The following is a 19,800-nucleotide window of genomic DNA, read 5'->3' on the forward strand; positions in this document are numbered from 1 at the left end:
GTGGGTTTAGCTGTTGTTTTTCTGTTACTTGGATCACAGTTTCCTTTGTCTTACTGTCAGTCCTGTCTCTCTGATTCTTGTCATTAGTTGTCTGGGTAACAAAGCATTGTAGCAGTCTGTCGCTATGTTATTAAATAGAGAGCCATTTGTATCAGACAGTGGAGACCGTCAAGAGAATTGGAGGGAGAGAATAAAAAAGCCAGTTGGTAAGTGGGAACTCTTGCATCGTGGAGGGGGTCATTTTCCGTGGTAATTCCACCATAAACCGAATCCTACCACTTCCACAATAAATTCAAGTGTTGCCATAGCAACTCAAAAAATGCAGCAAGCCCCTAAAGTGTTGTAAGATGGAGCTTTAGTCAAAATATGCTTCCCACAATGCAGTTCTTCAGTGTTATTGTCACAGTGGTGTAATTTAATGCCATTGTCTTTTATTTCCAACAGTTTTGTTTTTATGTTTTCTGGTTTTTATTATGGTCCTGCTTTTTTTTGTATTTTCTTCTTTTGTTTTTGTTATGGTTTACATCAGTTTGATAGAATTTATTACACTCTGGAAATCACACGTCAACATCACATCAAACAAGTTTCTCTTATAAATTGGCTCTCAGGGAAAATATCTGTTGTTCACTTAGTATTTAAAGCCCTTGAACTTTTGCACTTTTTTATGTTACAAACTAAGTGTTTTAATTGATTTTTTTTATAAGTTAGACCGACACAAAACACTGTACGATTATTATGTGAAGCGACAAGGATATCTGGCTTTATCCAATGCATTGCACACATGTAAGAAGATCATGTAAAAAAAATCATATTGTAAAATAAGATGTAGCTTTTTTGATAATTACATTTGTATTTGCGATCTTTCACTACTAAAACTGAATTTGATTGATTTCATTTGACAGCCCTATTTAACCCACCAGAGTCTAAATTTTGTAGAGCCATCGTTTTCTGCAGTTTCAAGTCTTTTATGCATGTTTCTACTTGTGTGCATCAGGGACGCACAAGTACTTGAAACTCCAACTAGAAATGCTCATAACTGCTCATCTTAATAGTTCAACCACCAAAAATATCTTGATGTGCATTAATTAGTACATGCAGTTGAAGCAATCTGACCATCTGAGTACTACTACAGAACCTACTACTTACAGTCTTCCTTATCGCCTCACTTAATGTATACAGCCAATCGGCGCCAAGGAAAATGCAGTGGATTGTGGACTGTTTAGCAAATGGCAGCCAATAGCGTGTCAGCATTCCAGTTATGTGTTCCTGCTGGGCAGCTGTATTTTGTTTAAAGACGAACATCCCTGCAGCCTGATCCCACCACCCCCAACTCTCATCTCATGAAGATGGCATCAAAACATAAAAATGTTCCATTGTTATAAAAACTCTTGCAAAGCACTAGTTTTGTTTCATCTTGGTTTGATAATACATGGTCTCCAGTAGTCTATGCATACAACTCCCACATTGCATTACATTGAGCTGAATATACTTTATTACTCCCAGAGAGAAATTCATGAAGTATCTTTCTGATTTTACAGAGCAGTAGTTGGAATTTTTTTTTATTTAATCTTTAGTGGATGTAATTGTATTAAAGATCACTTTCATTTGTCATTTTATTTCTAAATTATTTAAAAATTAAAAGAAGAAAATCTCTAGTTTCGGTTTCTGTTGCACTGAATGAAGTCACTTGTGCTGTTCAACTTTGTAAGGTCGAAATGAAAAATATATTCAAAAAACTGGGTTCAATTATTAAAAATTATACAACGGCCAAATTATACTTTCAACTTGGGATGCATATTTAGGCCACTGCAGGTTCCTCTGGTATGATGACTGGCTTAAGCCTCGAGCTAAATGAAAGAATGTCTTTAAATATTCTAACCTAATTTCTTTTTGACTCTATTTAATCATAAATAGCTTATCTGTAAAAACAAATTATGCCGCTGTAAGAGTTCAGCAGAGACAATAAGTGAAAGTGTGGTCATCAGAATTGTAAGTTTGCAGCAAATGTCCAGTTTTCTCTTATTAAAAGAAGAGGGTAAATGTACAGTTTTATCCATGTTTTTGCTAATGAAATGCGTGTAGAAACATGCTTTTGACGGACCTGTTGTGCTCAGATTGCAGCAGCCAAATGGACACAATCAGAGCGTTGAGGAAATGAAAAACCTCTGGGGCCTCAGTCTGACCAGCAAGGTCAATAACATCAAGGCTTTGTTAATTAAATGACTAAATTACCGAGCTGTTGGTGGTGGCTCTGTCAGAGGGTATTTCTGTGAATATTGTTATAAAAATATGTCCGTTCCATCTCAGTGGCCTTGCACACCCTCCACTGGTCAGAAATCAGGTGACCCATCAACCTCTTTTTGGTAATGATGACGTTGATTTTGTAAAATGTTAATATGATCTATCCTGCTCTCCAAGGTGTTGGCTTTTTTCTTCTTTTTAGACTCAAAACCAAAATCTATGGATATATTGAACAAAACTATCAAACAATGGAGCAAGATGGAACAGATATAATCTTTTACAAATGCTATTTGAATAGGTTTGATATGTGTGCTTTGTCACAGAGAGACACATCATTATAATTATTGAGTTTGCCAAACAGAACAGCATGTAATTAAATGGTATCTGCTTTAAAGCTTTACTCTGATTCTGTCATTGTTGTATGCATTAAGTCACAAGCAAAAAAAAAAAAAAAGATAACTGACCAGTTATTAAAATCAATGTCACTGTGTTGATCATATTTAACCAGTTTTTAAAGCCAAGTATGTTTGTGACCTTTATGGTCCTCTGTACTTTTGTCCCTTATTTTCTGTAGCCTTTCAATGATTTGCAAAGATTTGCTGCTATTTTTCTTCCCAAGTTTTTAGCAGCTGCTTATTTTAATCACTTTCCTGTTTGGAATTCAGGAAACTATTGGGTGTTCAGTACAGTATGCTTTGAATTCACTTACAGTCTCAAGATGCAGTTAGGCAAATAGATGACATCAAGAATACACTGGAACCTCCAGTGTTCGTTTGTTTGGTATTTTTGTTTTACTTTTTTTGAATATATAATGGACTCATATTGGCTCCGGCAGCTCTAAAAAAAAAAAAAAAAAAAAAATAATTACCAGCACTGACCTACCTGTGGGCTGTCCTTTTTTAAAGTGTAACAAATTCATTAGCAGTTCTTTGCAAACCTAATTATTTTTTTAAAATAATACTAATGTTGATATTCAATATACAATGTGGGCTAGTTTCTTAAAAAAAAAATCTGATGTAATCTCGGTCAAATTTATGAACATAGTGACGTTTTTATTTTTGGTTAAACTAAAAATCAGATTGTGCATCTACTATTAATTAAATAGATAAATACATTTTCCCAAACAGCTCCAGGTTGAACCGAATTCTCAGTCTCTGGAGTATACAAATTCTCTCCGGTATTTAGATAAAAATCCATCTGTCCAAGTTTCTTCCTCTGTCTTCCTGGACAGTCGGTGACCGCAGGTGTGAATATTCTGCGTTCAGCAAATTGACAGGGCTCTCAGCCTGCTATGAAGCTAAGTCCAGCTACCCTACCAATGAAGCTAATTTCAGCCTCATGACCTCATAATCTCGTGATCCATATCTGATGACCATAGCTTAAAATCTGAACGAAGGGAGACCGGTAAATGGAAAGCTTTGCTTTTTCAACTAGTTGTTTCTTCACCACAACAGACTGGTTCAATGTCCACATTACTCCAGATGAGGACCCAGTCCATTCTTTAAAGATGCCAACACAGACCCACACCATTTGCAAAAAAGCAAAGATGGGAACCATAATGTTTCCAAACCAGGCACTTCTCTCAATCATCACAACTTAAGATCTTATCCTAAAGCATCACAGATCAGTGAGAAGGGGAAACGTTGCTGCAATCCAGCCTTGCAGGGAAACACCTTAACTTTGTGCTCTGAATGTGGACATGGGACTTTCTTTAGGTTAGCGTAAGATTTAAAGATATCTTCAGAAGACCGTACTTGTGCAATGAGATGAATCTAAAACTAGATTTATGTCATATTACTGTGGTCATCTTAAAAATAGTAACAATGTCCAGCACGGATAAGGGGCATTTACACCATTTAGCTGCTGTCAACATCAGTCTCATCTACAGCTTTTATACCCATTGTTACGACCCGTCTAGGGGGGGCCAGGTAGCAACATGAAGGATCCATCCTCCTCGATCTCAACATCCGATACACACAAAGTTGAACAGTTGATAATTATTATTTATTTTAAAAAAGATGTATTTGACAAAGTTACCACTGGAGTTCTTGGCTTCAGAGTGAGCTATCGCCGAAAACAACAAACAAAAGGAAACTACCTAAATAGTAACAGAAACTTACCTAATCGAAAGCAAATAAACCAAAGGACAAAAACTTACCTTCCTAACTAAGAAAAACATGAGAAAACTGAGGAAACATAAACGGCAGCTCACTCCTACACTCCAGAACTCAAACACAGATGAACAAAGGAAAGGGGTGTGGCCGGTGGAGATGGGTCGAGGATGGAACCCAGGAAGTCCTCTTCAGCAGCCTTTATATTCGTCACCTCCGGGAAGCAGCCAATTAGACGTTCCGTCGTCTTCTGGAAAGCCAAAGCCAATCAGGGACGGGTACCTGCACATTCATGTTAGTCTAATTAACCTTATGACGCCAGTCGTAACACCATCCACCACACAAACTGGCACAAACAGATTGATCAAAGATGGATAACAAAGATGTTTTTGAAGATCAGAAGCGGGAGAAAAAAAATTACTAAACCAGATTTTCATGATTTCATTTACGGATGTTGATAAGCTTGCTACATCAGTCAACGTTCAATTGGCTACATAGGATAAAATGCAAAGATTATGCTCTCCCCTCACATCTCAAAAGCACCTTGTGTCTCCCGAACCTCTTTTCTGCTCTCAGTTGATATCTTCCCTTTGCAGCTGGCTGACAGTATCCTTATGATGCACCACACTTGGCATATATTTTCTTGGGTTATTGAGCAGAGAGCAAAACAGGCTCTTCACATGATTGATGAGGAAATGGGATTTTAATTCAGTTATTGAGCCGTCACCCTGTGGCCATATCTGCATGTCAGCCTTCCACATTTGGAAACCAGCTTTGCTGGGAACAACGGGAGGCTGAGAAATGATTTTTCACCCATCTGACAAATTTCCTCATGGTGATGAACTCGCAGATTGCTCTTCCCATTTTAAAACACCTTTCTTGCTTCTTCCTTACAAGTGAAACGCTATGTTTTTTTTATAATTGAAAAGACAGCAAATTTGTCTCTGCTTCTTGTAAGATGTAACACTATCATGTATTTTCTTTTCTGCATTTCCACTTTCTGCTGTTATGTGACCTTACTAACTTGTGAGCCTCAACAGATTTCACCATTTGAGGTGCAATTTTTTATAATTTTTTTTTTTCCCAAAACTGATACTCCTTTTACATTGTTTTATTTTCTGGGATGCTTGTATCATTACCTATCAAACAAACTTCTTTCATAAAAATAACTGTTAATATATACCAAGAGATTAAATAATTTTGGACTTGGCTATACATAGTTGTACATTTTGAAATCTAAAGTTACCCCTCCAGTCCTCTGCTCACATTTCTTTTTAACTATTGCTTCGTGTCCACATTGTGCTTTTTTAAAAAAAAAAAAAAAAACATTTAGCAAATAGTGTTCCACAGTTTGTTCATTGAGACTTCCAACTGTTTCTATAGAGTTGAATGGAATACTAGAAACTCATGCCCCTTCTTAATGTGTTCTTTATTACATTTGACCAACAGACTCAATATGGCTTTTTACCTTCCATTATATAAGGCATCTGGATTTTGATAACATTACTTCTGCATTTCGGTCTATGGGTCCAAATTTAGAACAAAACATGTTTTGCTTGAGGGAGGGGGCTCTCTCTAGGGGTTATTTAAATTTGGGTAGCTTATATCCAAGTTTTGAAGATTGCCCTTTTTTCTTATCTGTGCCAAAATATACATTTTATTCATGCATTTTTTGTGTGTATGAAACTAATAAATGCTATTTGCGATTTGTATTATATCAACTTGCCTTTTTCAGTTGTTTTTGATCAGAGCTTCTTTTGACAGATGCATTGACCTTAGTATAATCAATTGAATGTGCTGAGTGTGCATGTTTCAGTGCCTCCAATTATGAGTATAAAGCTCATAATTGTATAAAGTATAAAGCTGTACTGTTGTGAACTCCTACAGTAACCTTTAGGAATAATATCTTCATACAATCCATATTATTTCTGGGTCACACATTTCATTCTCATTATTTAGAAAGCATTTGTAGTTTTTTCCACTGTCAGCTCACCGTATTTGTTGAAGCTGTAGATTTGTAAGCTCCTTCTGCCATAGTCTCACTGTGAAGGTTTCCATCTTCTTACAAGAAAAGGGATAAAATTAATCTTTGTTGAGAACAAAGCTTTAGAAGATATCTTGGCACCGAGGACACAAAGCTCTTTTGCAAACATTTGGTTTTTTTTTTTTCCTTTGAGAAGGATTTGATTTGAGGCTTATTTTACAGTAGCTGTTAAGAAATGCATATTGCTTTATTTTCTAGGTAAAAACTTGACTTGCATTTCAAGTAATAACTAAACTCAAAATCTGCTTCCCTTTTTTTCAATAGGGCAAAATGGTAAAAGGGATGGGAGGAGCCATGGATCTAGTAGCTAGTGCTGGAACTAAGGTGGTGGTCACGATGGAGCACTCGGCGAAGGTGTGTATGCGTATCAGTGTAGGAGCGTGTGCTTTTAACTTACTTTCAAGTCACCTCAGCCAAAGAAGTAATGTATGTGTACTTTTCTAACATCGTTTCCGATCTGGTGACGTTCTAACTCCAGTTCAGCCCGCTCTTCCCATTTTGTCTCATGAATTTTGTCACTGGTTTGTTTTGTAAGGTTGATCACGTCAGAAATAAAATTTTGGATTAGCTTGAAGATTTTACCACATCCCTGCTAAAACATGTTTCCAATCACTACCTCGCTGGCCACAAGTTAAGTACATATAGATTTCAAAAATGCAGTCCTCCATCCACTGTGAATTAGCAGTTGTTGACGAATGAATTGAGAAAATGTTGTAAAAAAAATAACTAGATGCTGCTTTGAATAAATAAAACACCCTTGGCAAATGTGAGTCAGGTTTCTCTGTTGTACAGAACTTTGGAGCCTTATATCTAAATTTCTACTTAAGTACTTTTTCCTTCTGAGTCAAACTAAATTGGCAATTTCCTTTTCCAATGCTTGCTTCCTTTGCCAGCATACTTTGTATTTGCTTCCTATAATAATGACTGTGACTGTTATGGCTGATTAGGGACAAGTCGGTTAATAGATTGCCTAATGCCTTTTTATCTGAGAATGCCAGTTCATCCTAATGAGGTTTTGCTCAGACGGCATCCCTTCTTCATTTGTCTTGAGCTAATTTAAAAACAACTTCAGAATTGTAGTTGGTCCAGTTTTTTTTTTTTTTTTTTTTGGGAGGGGGAGGCATTTGGAAGATCTGATTAATAGTTAAACGTGTTCCAACTACAGAAAAACTCAGTTTATTTTTTTCTTTTCAAAATGCTTAGGTTTACTGTTAGAAAATCCAGACTGATATGTGACAGAAGCCCATTATTCGGTATGAACCGAAACATGCTGTGTGCTTTTTTTTTTTTTTTTTTTTTTTTTTTTTTTTTGGAGGGTGGGGGGGGCTAGTGGGAGTCTGTCTGGCACCCAGCTAAGGTCCAGATGGTGCAGCAGGTGAACGTAAATGTTCCACCCTCAAGGCTTTTTTTCATTCATGACTGGGGGAAAAAAAAGGTGAAGCATGGCAGGAATTTGTCTTCTTTTTTTCTTAAGAATTGACAGAAAAGGTGAAAAAATAAGCTTGAAAGAAACGTGTTTAGTGCATAATTTTTTAGGATGTGCTTGCATAATGAGTAAAATCCTACATTTATCTGACCAACTTGTTGAGCAGGCGATGCATCTTTGCTTATAAAATGTGTCTCTTTCCTTTCAGGGAGGAAAACACAAGATAATGGAGAAGTGCGTCCTGCCATTGACAGGGAAGCAGTGCGTGGATCGAATCATTACAGAAAAGGTGCAGCTTTATCTTCATTTGTGCACATAATATATGCAAATGTTCCTCAGTCCACTTGAATGGAAGATGAGAGTCAATCTGCATACTTGGATGAATGAGCCATTAACCATACATTTTTAGTTCTTAATCAGTTTGGACTGTGAATAATTTAAATGTTCTGATGCACTGGAAATGTTTTTGAAAGTAAATTTTCATTGTAGAAAAGAGCCTGTTAAATGCAGGACTTATGGTGCATGTTGCTGTGATGGACTAAATGAAAAGGCAACAAGAACTAGAAGGCTATTCATGATACCACATGTAGTGCATACCTGGGCCACGAGTTATGCGATTATGTTTTTACAGACTTGCCTTGGACCTGCATCTTTGGTTAATTGGAACAGAGGACACACGAACCTGTCATCTCTTAAATCAAAATCTTGAAACTGAATTGGTCTGAAATGTAATATATGAAATTTATTTATCGGAGGGGGAAAAAATAAAGAACCAGCCTCCCAATTCTTACACATTCTAGCAAATTTGCATTTTTAATGTTGAAAATATGATTAGGTTATCTACACTTTTTTTTTTGTTAAAAATGTCATATTTCAACACAGTGAGTTCTTTTCGGACCATTTTTAAAGTATAAATACAAAACCTCACTAAGAATATATGTCTGCAGAATAAAATCAAAACCTGCAGAGGGTGGAAGGATGAATAGAGGGGAAAGCGGTACACATATTATAGAAGGACTGATGGAAAGGTAGCGCAAGCTAGGAAGGGACAGACTGGAGACGGATGGATGGACTGATAGAAGGTATGACAGACAGATGGATGACTGGACGGATGATATTCTTAATTTATTTCACTCATTTCTCTAATTCGGCTTAATTCAATTTTATTTTTGGCCTGTGGTGAAAAGGGAAGACCTACTGCATTTCATAAATATATTCTCAGTGGTCATGTCCTGATAATTAGAAGCATAAGGCATAAAAAGTTTTCATCTCCGTGAAGATTTTTTTCTTTCCATAACCTGAACCTTTTGTTATAATAATGGTTCTAAATAAACATTTTCTGAATTCATTTATTTTACAATTATGGTTCAGGTAGCTTGGTAGCTAAGCATGCTCTCCTCACAAACATGATTACCTTCTCACAGGCAGTGCTCTCTGTACACTTGGAATATGTTGAATGCTTTAGATGGTTGCCTTTGAGACTAATTAAATTGTGCCCAGAGGCCACTAGATGAATGTGAAATGGAAACCACAGGGCGAACCGTTTTTAGAGGAAAAACAGAAAGATTTATAACCTTTGTTGTAGAATGAAGAAAGTTAAGGTGCATCGGGGTGGCTAGTCGAATTCAAATGGGGGAAACCGCAGCTTTGACTACTAAATGTGAAAAATGGTGGAGGAGATGTGGAAATTAAATCAGTAGGAGATGTTCTTGTCTTAAGTGGATTTTGATCCAGGTATAGCGTTGTGCTCAGTTTAGATAATCCTCCCCCCCTTCTAATAACTGCCTTTAAAACTTTGTTCACTAAAAGCAAGACCTGTCTCTATGACCCCCACCGTCCACCCAACAACCCACTCATTCCTTTCTGCTCAGCTTGTTTCTGTTGTGATCGCACAGCTTTTCTCAGCAAGCAGTTTTCTGTTAACATTTGGAAAAGGTTACAGCCCTTTATACAGAATTACAAACTCCACTGCCATCTCCTCCTCTCCATCTTCCTCATTTAAGCCTCGGCTTTCTTGCTCCCTAAACACTCTCTCCTTGAATACATTTCCAGCTTTTTACTGTCTCCAGCCTGAATTCTTGCTCTTTATAATTGATGACCTCATTTTCTTCTTTTTCAAAAACATATTTTTCTTTTTTTCTTCGTGCTTTGTATTTTACTAACCCCCTCCTACCATTTTCAGCTTTGTCTCTTGTGCTTTGAATGGATTTGTTCTTTGCTTTATTCCAATGAACTACACAATAAGCTGGCATATTCTGACCTAATGTGTGAGCATTTTGAAGGCAGTCTTTGACAGCGTCACCCCCGTTCTTTGTAGTCTGGGCAAAGCGAACTGAACTTTTCAGAAATTCTGAAACGTGGTCATCAGTTCGTCATCTCCTGAAAAAAAAAACTAGCCTCAATACAACTGCCAATAATATGTCACCTTCAGTTGTTCTTTCAGTGGCTGTTGTGAAAAAAAAAAAAAAAATTAAATGAGGTCAGCGGTAGGATGATTTTCTAACTATTGGTAAATTAAATGTGACTTTTTTTTCTTGTGACAAAATAATTGAATGAAGGGCCATGCAAAGCTGTTCATGTCCCTTAACCACAAACTTCAGTGAATTTTCTTGGGATTTTATGTGGTAGAACAATACAATGCAGTAGAATTGAGCTACTATGAATGCTTTATCAGGGGCCTCTAACTACAGTCCTTAAGATCTAATATCTGATGGTTGCAGGACATCAGCCTGGATTTGACAACCCTTGGTTTAGACATGGGATAGATTTGCCTAAAGTCAAAGTCCTGATTTAGCTGTGTGTAGCACCACATGATATGATGCTTCAGTTGCATTATCACTTACAGTGCTAAAAGTATGAACTACTTTCTTCATTGATTCCAGTTTATTTAGCCTCCTGTAATTTAATTCCAATAAAACACATTAAAGTTTCTGGTTGTGATGTGACGATATCCAAGGAAGTAACATACATTTGCAAACCACTGTATTTACTGACGCGTTCGCTTTTTCTGCATGTTCAGTGTTGATTTTTATTTAGCCAATCAATGAAACAGTTTTGTTCCAGTGATAACTGTTAATGCTCACTTATGCAAAGGGGAAACAAACATGAATAATCAAGTTTCAGTTAAAATTGTTAAATAATAAACATAAAACAACATAAAAGTTGGCTGCTCAAGTCTGTGCTATGAACCATTTTGCACTCCATTTTCAATGGAGAAGCCTTCCAGTAGTCTGAAAAACAAACTTTTTTGTCTAACTTCACGAGAACTTTCTACTTCACTTTAAGAGAGCATATCCCTGGAAACACTTGAGTGGAAAAAAATATTTAACAAGAAAAGCTTTAAAAGTAGCTGAGGCAGATTTTGTTTAAACCTAGCTTTTATTATAAAAGTTATTTAAATTTAGTAGGGTCTGACATTAAACCTCAACTGCATAATAATGATGGGTCTGCATGCCTTTTTTTAATACACATTTAATAACTCATCTGGAGAGTAATGTGGATTAACAGGAAAATAAACTTGGATAACTGCTCAGCCTATGACTTGGATTAAGTTGCAGCTAGAAGTCAAAGTATTTCATTTCTTGCAGCATAAGCATTTTGAAGTTATTCTCTAAAAGCAACAAAATGAAAAGAAGTGTTCATGTCACTTATGAGAAGTTGTTTTTTATGTATATAGTCTGTGGTGGAATTCCCTCATTTGAAAGTGAAGCAATAACTTTGCTCTGCTTCCATCATGAAAACTGAGAAGAGGGAAGCTGCTTTATTAGGCCATTAAGAAATGCTGATCAATATAAAAAGCTGCTTAAAATGCTATCAGAAGAATAGTTATGCCCCATTTTATTGTTTTAATATTGGCATTATGTGATTGTTTTTGAAAAATTGCTTCCACAACAACATCCGACGACTTGGAGTGAGCCTTCAGCCATCAGACTTCCCACCAATTAACGTCTATTATCTGTTGTGATTTAGTTGTTTATTGTCAGAATAATACAGTGTTGCAGTTATTTCCACTGTGATAACAAATAACTGGTTATGACTGCCTGTGGACTAGGAAATTATTATGATAATACCAGTGGTAAATTATTTGTCTCGTATTGTGCACCCTGAATCTAGTTTCAGCAGGGGATACAGTCAACATTATTACAAAGGTCGGAAAAATACGGAATTTGATAAAAGCACATTCCAGGTCTGGATAAGGTAGCAATGTTTAAAACATCATCCATCCTTTCATCCATCCATCACTTCTTAGATACATTTTTCTATTCATCTGTCCATCACTTCTTTGTTCTGTCCTTCCGTCTGTCTATCCATCACTTCTCTGGTCCATCCAGCACTTCTTTAATCTGTTTAACCGTCCATCTACCACTTCTCTGGTCTGTTCATCAATCCATACATAGCATCTCTGGTCCATCTGTCCATCCCTTCTTTCCTTCACACATCACTCCAACCTTCATTAATCTACCCAGCATTCTTTCTTCTCCCTTCCTTTGTTTGTCTTCCTTGCTTCAGCTTGACAAGTGGCCTAAAATGAATAACTACAAGTTAATGTGTGTTTGAAAAAGTATCGATTTTAGCTTGAAAAATGGTAATAGTTGCATGTTAATTTATTTATTTATTTTTTTTAACAAATGGTTTTTCTAAATAAGGACAGAAAAAAAATGGTCATTTTTGGATATGCCTGCAGACACATGAACAGACGGTGACATGCGCAACATATTCTCTCAAACACATCGTCCTTGTTGGCTCTTGACAGCCTGCAGGGATGGTAAATTGAGTGTTGTCCTAAATAGTTATGTTTTGATTTGTAGTCTCAGGGTGGTGGGAAACCTGTTGCCTCAGGCTGTGTTTCTACTGCTCCTCTCTATGGGTGAATCATTTAATGTTCACTTTTTTCTTCTTCTTTTTTTTAACCACACATGCTGTTTAAATGCTTATTTACTTGCAGTGGTTTTATTGTATGTACTTTAACATACTGCGAGAGAGAAAATCAGAGCACCTCTGAAGCCCATTTTCAGCTTTAGAGTCCCCTCCTATCTCCTAATAGTTAAAATTACTTTTTGTTTTGTTCAGGGGGAAAAAAACGAAAACATTTGTCTAAATCAAATTTAATGTCTTCAGAATAATTCAGTCATGATAATAGTCCCAGAAAAATGTCACCTTGTCATTTTGCATAATGACAGTAACACCAGTGACAGCAATTATAACTGCAGGAGCCAAATTGAAATTCTTTTATAGCCCCACGTTGAGCTTTTTTGTAAACACATTTCCAAATTTGCTAATCGCATTTGCTGAAATGCATGGTAGAAATAACCTTTGACTTAATTGCTCCTGTTGCTTCTATTACATACCAACATCTTGTTTCCTACAAACATTACGCTTCCTATTTTTAATTGACATTCAGCCCACTTCCAGCCAGACGGCACATCACGTCGTCTACCAGCCTCTTAATTAATAACTTTCATCAGTCGGGTTAATGATGATGGGGGATTTGAAGGCTGTGAAGAAAGGTGACCCAAAGTTTTCACGACAAAGAGATACTTTGCGAATGGAGCACAATTTAAGCAAAGAGTGATTATTAGAGATGAGGTCAGCAGATAAACTCAGAATGTACTGACCCAGACTGCCACGTGTCGTACATTTTATAAGCAGAAGCTTACTTTCACCGACTTATGACGACACGTCCCACAACAGCACACCGTTGTCGTATTTTTAACCCACACCTCTGGCATATTTTGATAAACCTTTTAATCCCTTTTAATCACTTGTGACAAAGTGTCACAATTAGAGATGCATGTCAGTGTCTGTGTTACCCATAGACCCTAGGTCCTCATGACATTCCATCTGTCTCGCTATATTGAAGTGAGATATCTGCCTCCTGCCCTGTCAGTGTGTGGGGTTCTAATGAGCTGAGTGTCCTGACAGGCTTTACATGGCTGTGGCTGAGGCTAAGCCTGCCAGTCCCTGCAGAAAAAGGCATCAGGCCCCGGCTCTGAAGAGTTTGCCTGAACTGTCCTTAAACTAATTTTGTATCGTTTACCAGAGGAGGGAAACTGGTATTTCTATTGATTCACTTTTAAGCCTGGTTTTTATGAAGTGGATGGTACACATGGGGCATGGGTCTGTCTAATCTCCTCGCTATACAACTTTTGAATACGACAATGGTTTCACAGCACATTTTATAAACGAAAATGTCTGACTTGGTCTTACTGGTGTCATTTAAAAAGGAGAAAAAAAACACTGACACCTACTGCTACGGCTTGGTTGTAAAACTCTCATACTACATTATTTCTCATGTATCGACAGAAATGTTGATGCTTCCATTAAATAAAGTTGTGGTTTCGAATGCTTTTCTTGCAGAATATTACCTTTTTGCCATTGTGGTTTATCTGGCGATGATATTAAAACAAATGTTTGCTGGTTTATTAATCAGACTATAGGGATAAGCAGAAACCTCGGTCTTTAACAACTGCGTATCTGGAATATTCTTATATCATTATATATATTATAATATATTTTAGCAAACCAAGACACTCTGACTTTTTTTTTCCACAATACCAGTCCATATTTCAGTCACAAGGACTTTCAAGACACCTCAATAATTTAGCTGCAAAACTGTTCTTGAGGACACTGTCACACCACTGAATTTCTGTAAGTCAGCCTGCAGTTCATTTATCTGTACTGCTTATTCATATCCGTCTTTTGTCCCCAGTAAGTAACCAAATATTCATTCAAGTTACTCTCATTAAAACATTATTTCTGCACCTCACATCCTCTGCTTCCAGCTGTACACAGTGATGAGCTCCCTGATGTTTCAGCTGCTTTGTCATCATTCTTACCTTTAAGGGTGTGAAGCATCTTTTAGTTTCATGAAGTAACTCTCTGTTTTCTAGCATTAGTCAAATAAAAATTATTTTGGTATTTCCATCCGACCTAAAACAATAGAAGTTATGCTTGATTTGGCTTCATACAGTTAGAAAACATGTGTGCGTCTTTTTATTTGGTGTATGCTTTTATGTGGTTTTAGCTGCAGATATAACAAAGTTTTAGATGTTTTTCTGTTTCATGGAATAATCCATTTCATTTCCACAACAGAATGACACTAAACATATTAGTAATATATGTGTTTATTTTTTTTAAAATCTAGGTTACTTTTCATTGGCTGTACACCATGTGGTCTGTGTCATCATCTGCCACAAATACCAACATCTCATTAAAGAAAATGAAAGAAATAAAATACTGGTTCTCAATTTTTTTTTTCTTTTTTGCTTTGATGTTAGTTAATATTTGTAACTGAACAAATTTTATTTAGCTGCACTGCAGGCCAAAATGGCTCTTGGGACTGGAAAAAGGTTGCAGACCCCTGGTCAAAAAATTTACTACTACCCCTGACTTAGAATTAATGCTAAATATGAGAATATTGAATCTATTACCCAAAATGAATTAAATAGGTTTTTTGTCATGCTCAAACTATCAGAAGTGCTCCAACAATTACAGTGTAACTGTTCACTTGTTCGTAGTGGTCCGGATTCAGTGAGTCAAGGGCTCCTCTTTGCCTCTTCTGTATGTGTCAACAATAATTGCAGCTTTTTTGTCATCTCCTGTGTGGATGACACAAAAGTGCTACTTTGGCCACATGCCTGAACTGCTGCTTTTTTTTTTTTTTTTTTTTTTGCTTTTTTTTAAGGGTGGCCTCATTTGTACAGTTTACATCAGGTTGATACTTCAGTTCCTGAAATCGTCTCTCTCTGTACCTCACTTTAGTCCCCTCATCAACTGTCATCTTTCTACTCGTATTTCTTCTTTTTTTTATCCTCACATTTTTCAACCATCTGTCTCTTTACCAGGCTGTGTTTGATGTGGATAAGACAAAAGGTCTGACTCTGATTGAAATATGGGAGGGACTGAACCCTGAGGACATCAAGGCATGTACCGGCGCAAATTTTGAGGTGAGTGCCATAACCGTTCAGTTACATTTCTTCAAGCTTCCCATTTTAGATTGTGTTTAAAGCCTTACAATGAATTGATATTTTATTGTTGCTAGGTATTATAAGATTGAAATTATTTTGAGTGTATTTATGAAAGATATTCCAACATTAATATGTTAAGAAATAAGCGATCTTAAAATCAATTTTAGCAGAAATATTAGCAATCCTGCTGTTAAAGCACAGCTTCTCTACAATGTTGAGGGTCCTGAGTCCTCTCTAAAGTTAATCAAAACTTGTATGGATAATCAGATCCTCGGGCTTGAGATTAAATGTCAATTTGTTTGAATATTTTTTACACATCTTCAAATATCAATAAGCATTTCTCTTTGTGTTCCTCTGCAGGTGTCTTCCAACCTGAGACCTATGCAGCAGATTTAAGAGTTTCAGGCTGTTATGAAGATGTTTTTTTGGCTTTTTAGTTACTATGTGCTAAGAAACTGCCAATAAAAGAGGACGCTCTGTGTCAAATAAGGTTACAAAACCTACATCTGGTTCAGTTCTCTGGCAGCGAGTGTTCAAATATCAGGAATTACTCAGCATCACTGACTAAGGAATAGGACTCAACTGGAGTCGTTGTGCATGATTCTTAACATGGTGTGATGTGGATATTTTACTGTTGGGGTAATAATTATATTTGTGCAACTGTAACCAAAATGTTCCTTTTAAATGTTCTTGAAATTATTTGTAAGAAGAAAGCAGCATTATTACCTTTTAACATTTAAATTCAGTTACACATACTGTAAGATTAAAACCTAATTGTACCGTAAAAATATAAAAAATGCAATGCAAAACGGTTTCAGATTGTATGATTGTAGATCTGTAAAGTTGTCTATTATGGGTATAAATCTGTCACCAGGATTTGAAATAAAATGCCCCTGAAATTTTAATGTTGTATATTTATGCTTACCTTTTTAGTGTTAAAATATATTGAGAATACACTTAACGAAACAAAAAAGTTATCAGTATTTCTACCAAAACTGTAAATGCATTTTCTGAGAATTTTACATTGTTAGGTTTTGATGGAGCAACAGAGAGTAAGTAACATACTAACATACATAACATACTAGGCCATATCAATACATACAAGTGGAATTTTGGGAAACAAATACAGAGCTTTAAAGTTCATACTTCAAAGCAGAATTTAGTTTAGCTAATTACATTAGAGTAAAAATTTTGCAGGAGATGCTAAGACTGCCTGTGTCAGTTTTTTTTTTTTAACTCACCTAAAGCAACATACAAACAACCCAGAAAGTCGTCACCCATCAGTTCTCCAAAGAGATGCTAGACTTGGCGCAAGTGGTATACAAAATAAAAGCATTAAACTCACCGTTGAGTTGACGTTCATTCAAAATTTTGAAGTTTATATGAAAGCTGATTTTTCATCAGCTTTTTTTTTTCATATCAGCTTTTTTTCATATCGGCTTTCATATCGGCTTTCATATATACTAAAGAAAGCAGCATTATTACCTTTTAATAATGGTAATAATGCTATATTACCAATGGTATTATTAATGGTATATGAAATGGTATATGAAAGCTGTATATACATATATATATACAGCTTTCATATATGAAAGCCGTATTTTTTAACACTGAAAAGTTGAACTGAAAAACATATTGAAAATGTGGTTACTTTGAAATAGAAATGTGAATTTTTAACTTGAAGTGAAAATTTCAACCATGTAGAAATGACACTTTTTTTTTAGGTTAAAAATGTATTCTGAGTATATTTTAACACTGAAAAAGTAAGCACAAATATATGACATTAAAATTTCAGGGACATTTTCAATTCAAATCCTGGTGACACATATTTACTTACATAGTCATGATCAATTAACAAAAGCTTTTCATACTATACATCTGCTGATTGAGCCCACCTTTATATTATCCATCTGGAAAATGAAGGAAATATAGTGAGTCTAATCGAGACACTGTCTATGTGGTGTGTAACTCATGCATTTCAAATGAAAAATAAGCCTTTTTTTTATTGATATCTGTAGAATAAATAAAATAAAGCCTGTTTTGCAGAGTTATGCAAATTAATCTGTCTCTTTCAATATGATTTTTATATTTTCTAAAAGTGAAAAAACAGCAAGACTTAGCTGAGACAGAAAGGAAATGGCACACAGGCTGGCTCTTTCTCCATCAACATGATGTTCTTGATGTGATTTCTCTACTCAACCAAAGATGCACAGCTATTACCTGAGGGCCGTTACATAACCGCAGAATTAAGCCAGTGGGGTTTTTTTGAGCTTCAGGAAGATCAACCAGGTTGGATCATCAAGCAGAAAAATGGAAGAAAGTGACAGGGGACCCCTGCTACCGGCTGTTGATGGTAATCCAGCACATCTGTATGAGTCAAACCTAAGTGGTTCCCCATAACTCTGCATTTTGTAACCCATTTCTCATAGTTGGTAAATGGATTTCTGAAATATGGCTCAATTTAGCTGGAATAAATGTCACTGAACAGTAAAAGTGAACAAGGTTATCTTTTTAGAGTGATTCATCTGAAATGGGTTTAGTTGGAGAGGAATTCCACGTTGAACAGAAATGGCTTTCAGGGGAGGGGCCTCCTTTTTTTCTAAATGGCTTTGTTGCAACAAATGTTAGAGCGGAAGAATTTCTGCTATTTATATTTACAGTAAAAAGGCTAAGCATAACCGTTGTGACAAAATACGAAGAATGTGTAAAACATTTGGTGTCAAGATACACACAGCAGGTTGAAAGCAAAAAAAAAAAATTGTATTGCATTTATGTATAATGTATTCCCAAGCATAATGTGCATTTACGTATAATGTAGCCATAGGAGATTTTAGTTGATTTATTCTGACATGTTAGCACACTTATCATCAAAAATTGCTCTAACACCAACAATTACAGAGTCAAGATAGTCGCCTGATTTAGTCGTGGGATGTGTTAGTGTTGCAGTTTGCATATGAAAAGGATTCAGGTCTATGTTCTGAATCTTTATACCACTGTGACCTATTTTTGTGAATGACTCATGTGAAGGAGCCTTGCCAGCTGATTTTCATCACAGATTATGTCAGTTGCTTAATTCTAAATTGCCTACCATTGGAGGTCTTAGAGGGAATATGAATGCATTTAAATGAACGCCCCTAATCTCTTATGAATATGTACAAGAAATTCACAAATGCTGCTTCTTCGGGGAAAAACTGAAGTGTCAATTTTAGAGATGTTTGTATCTGAAATTGATTATGTTGCCACTCTTAGAAAAAGTCTGTTTAAAGCTACTAACCAAGACTTTTCAATAAAAACAAACAGCGTGTTTATTTTCTGTTAGCAGTCATTTTAAATTTTCATAGCACCAGTAACGCATTTCTGTCATAAGATTCAATCCATATAACACATATGACAAAAATAATTAATGAATAAATGTCAAATGAAATTTACTAGAGTGTATCTGCTCAGAAGGTGTTCCTTTTGCATGAATTATTGCAATACTGGACTACTTTTTTTTCTTTGTAGACGCCCATCTGTGAGGTCGCACGTTGGTTTTGGACGAGCAGATCTGGCTCGCGGCTCCCACTGCAATTCATCCCAAATGTTTCCTGTATGCATCAGTCAAGTTCTTCCACACCAACCTCACTCATTTATGCCTTGTTAGACTTTGCTTTGTGCACTGCTGTGCGGTCGGTCATGTTAGAAGAGGTCATCCCCAAATTGTTTCCACAATATTTGTAGTAAAACATTGTCTAAAATGTGTGTTTTGTATTATTAAAATTTCCTCTACAAGAGGGGCTGAGGAACTCAACTCCAATCAGCCCCACACCATAAACTCATCTCCAACAAACTTTACCCTTAACACTGTTCACCCAGGCAGTTGGCTTCTGGCAACTACTAAGCTGTCCAGTGACTTTTTGATGCAAGGCTGGAACCCAAACCCAATAAACTCTCTTGGAGCATGAGGTTTGGATGGTGTTCTGTAGATACTGACACTGCAGAAACTTACCGATCATCTATAAGCCACAACAT

At 36.2% G+C, this 19,800-nt stretch overlaps 1 protein-coding gene across 1 annotated transcript in view; it reads left to right on the top strand.

Moving 5' to 3' along the window:
- Positions 1-17,103, top strand: part of oxct1a (3-oxoacid CoA transferase 1a) — a 42,975-nt gene extending 25,872 nt beyond the window's left edge. The window contains exons 14-17 of the mRNA XM_007557595.2: positions 6,661-6,750; positions 8,031-8,111; positions 15,667-15,768; positions 16,150-17,103. Of these exons, the coding sequence (XP_007557657.1) occupies positions 6,661-6,750; positions 8,031-8,111; positions 15,667-15,768; positions 16,150-16,185 (309 nt within the window). The 3' untranslated portion in view covers positions 16,186-17,103. The remainder of the gene's footprint in view (positions 1-6,660; positions 6,751-8,030; positions 8,112-15,666; positions 15,769-16,149) is intronic.
- The last annotated feature ends 2,697 nt before the right edge of the window (positions 17,104-19,800 follow it).

Source organism: Poecilia formosa, unplaced genomic scaffold, assembly GCF_000485575.1.
Source record: "Poecilia formosa unplaced genomic scaffold, Poecilia_formosa-5.1.2 Scaffold89, whole genome shotgun sequence".
NCBI classification, from domain to species: domain Eukaryota; kingdom Metazoa; phylum Chordata; class Actinopteri; order Cyprinodontiformes; family Poeciliidae; genus Poecilia; species Poecilia formosa.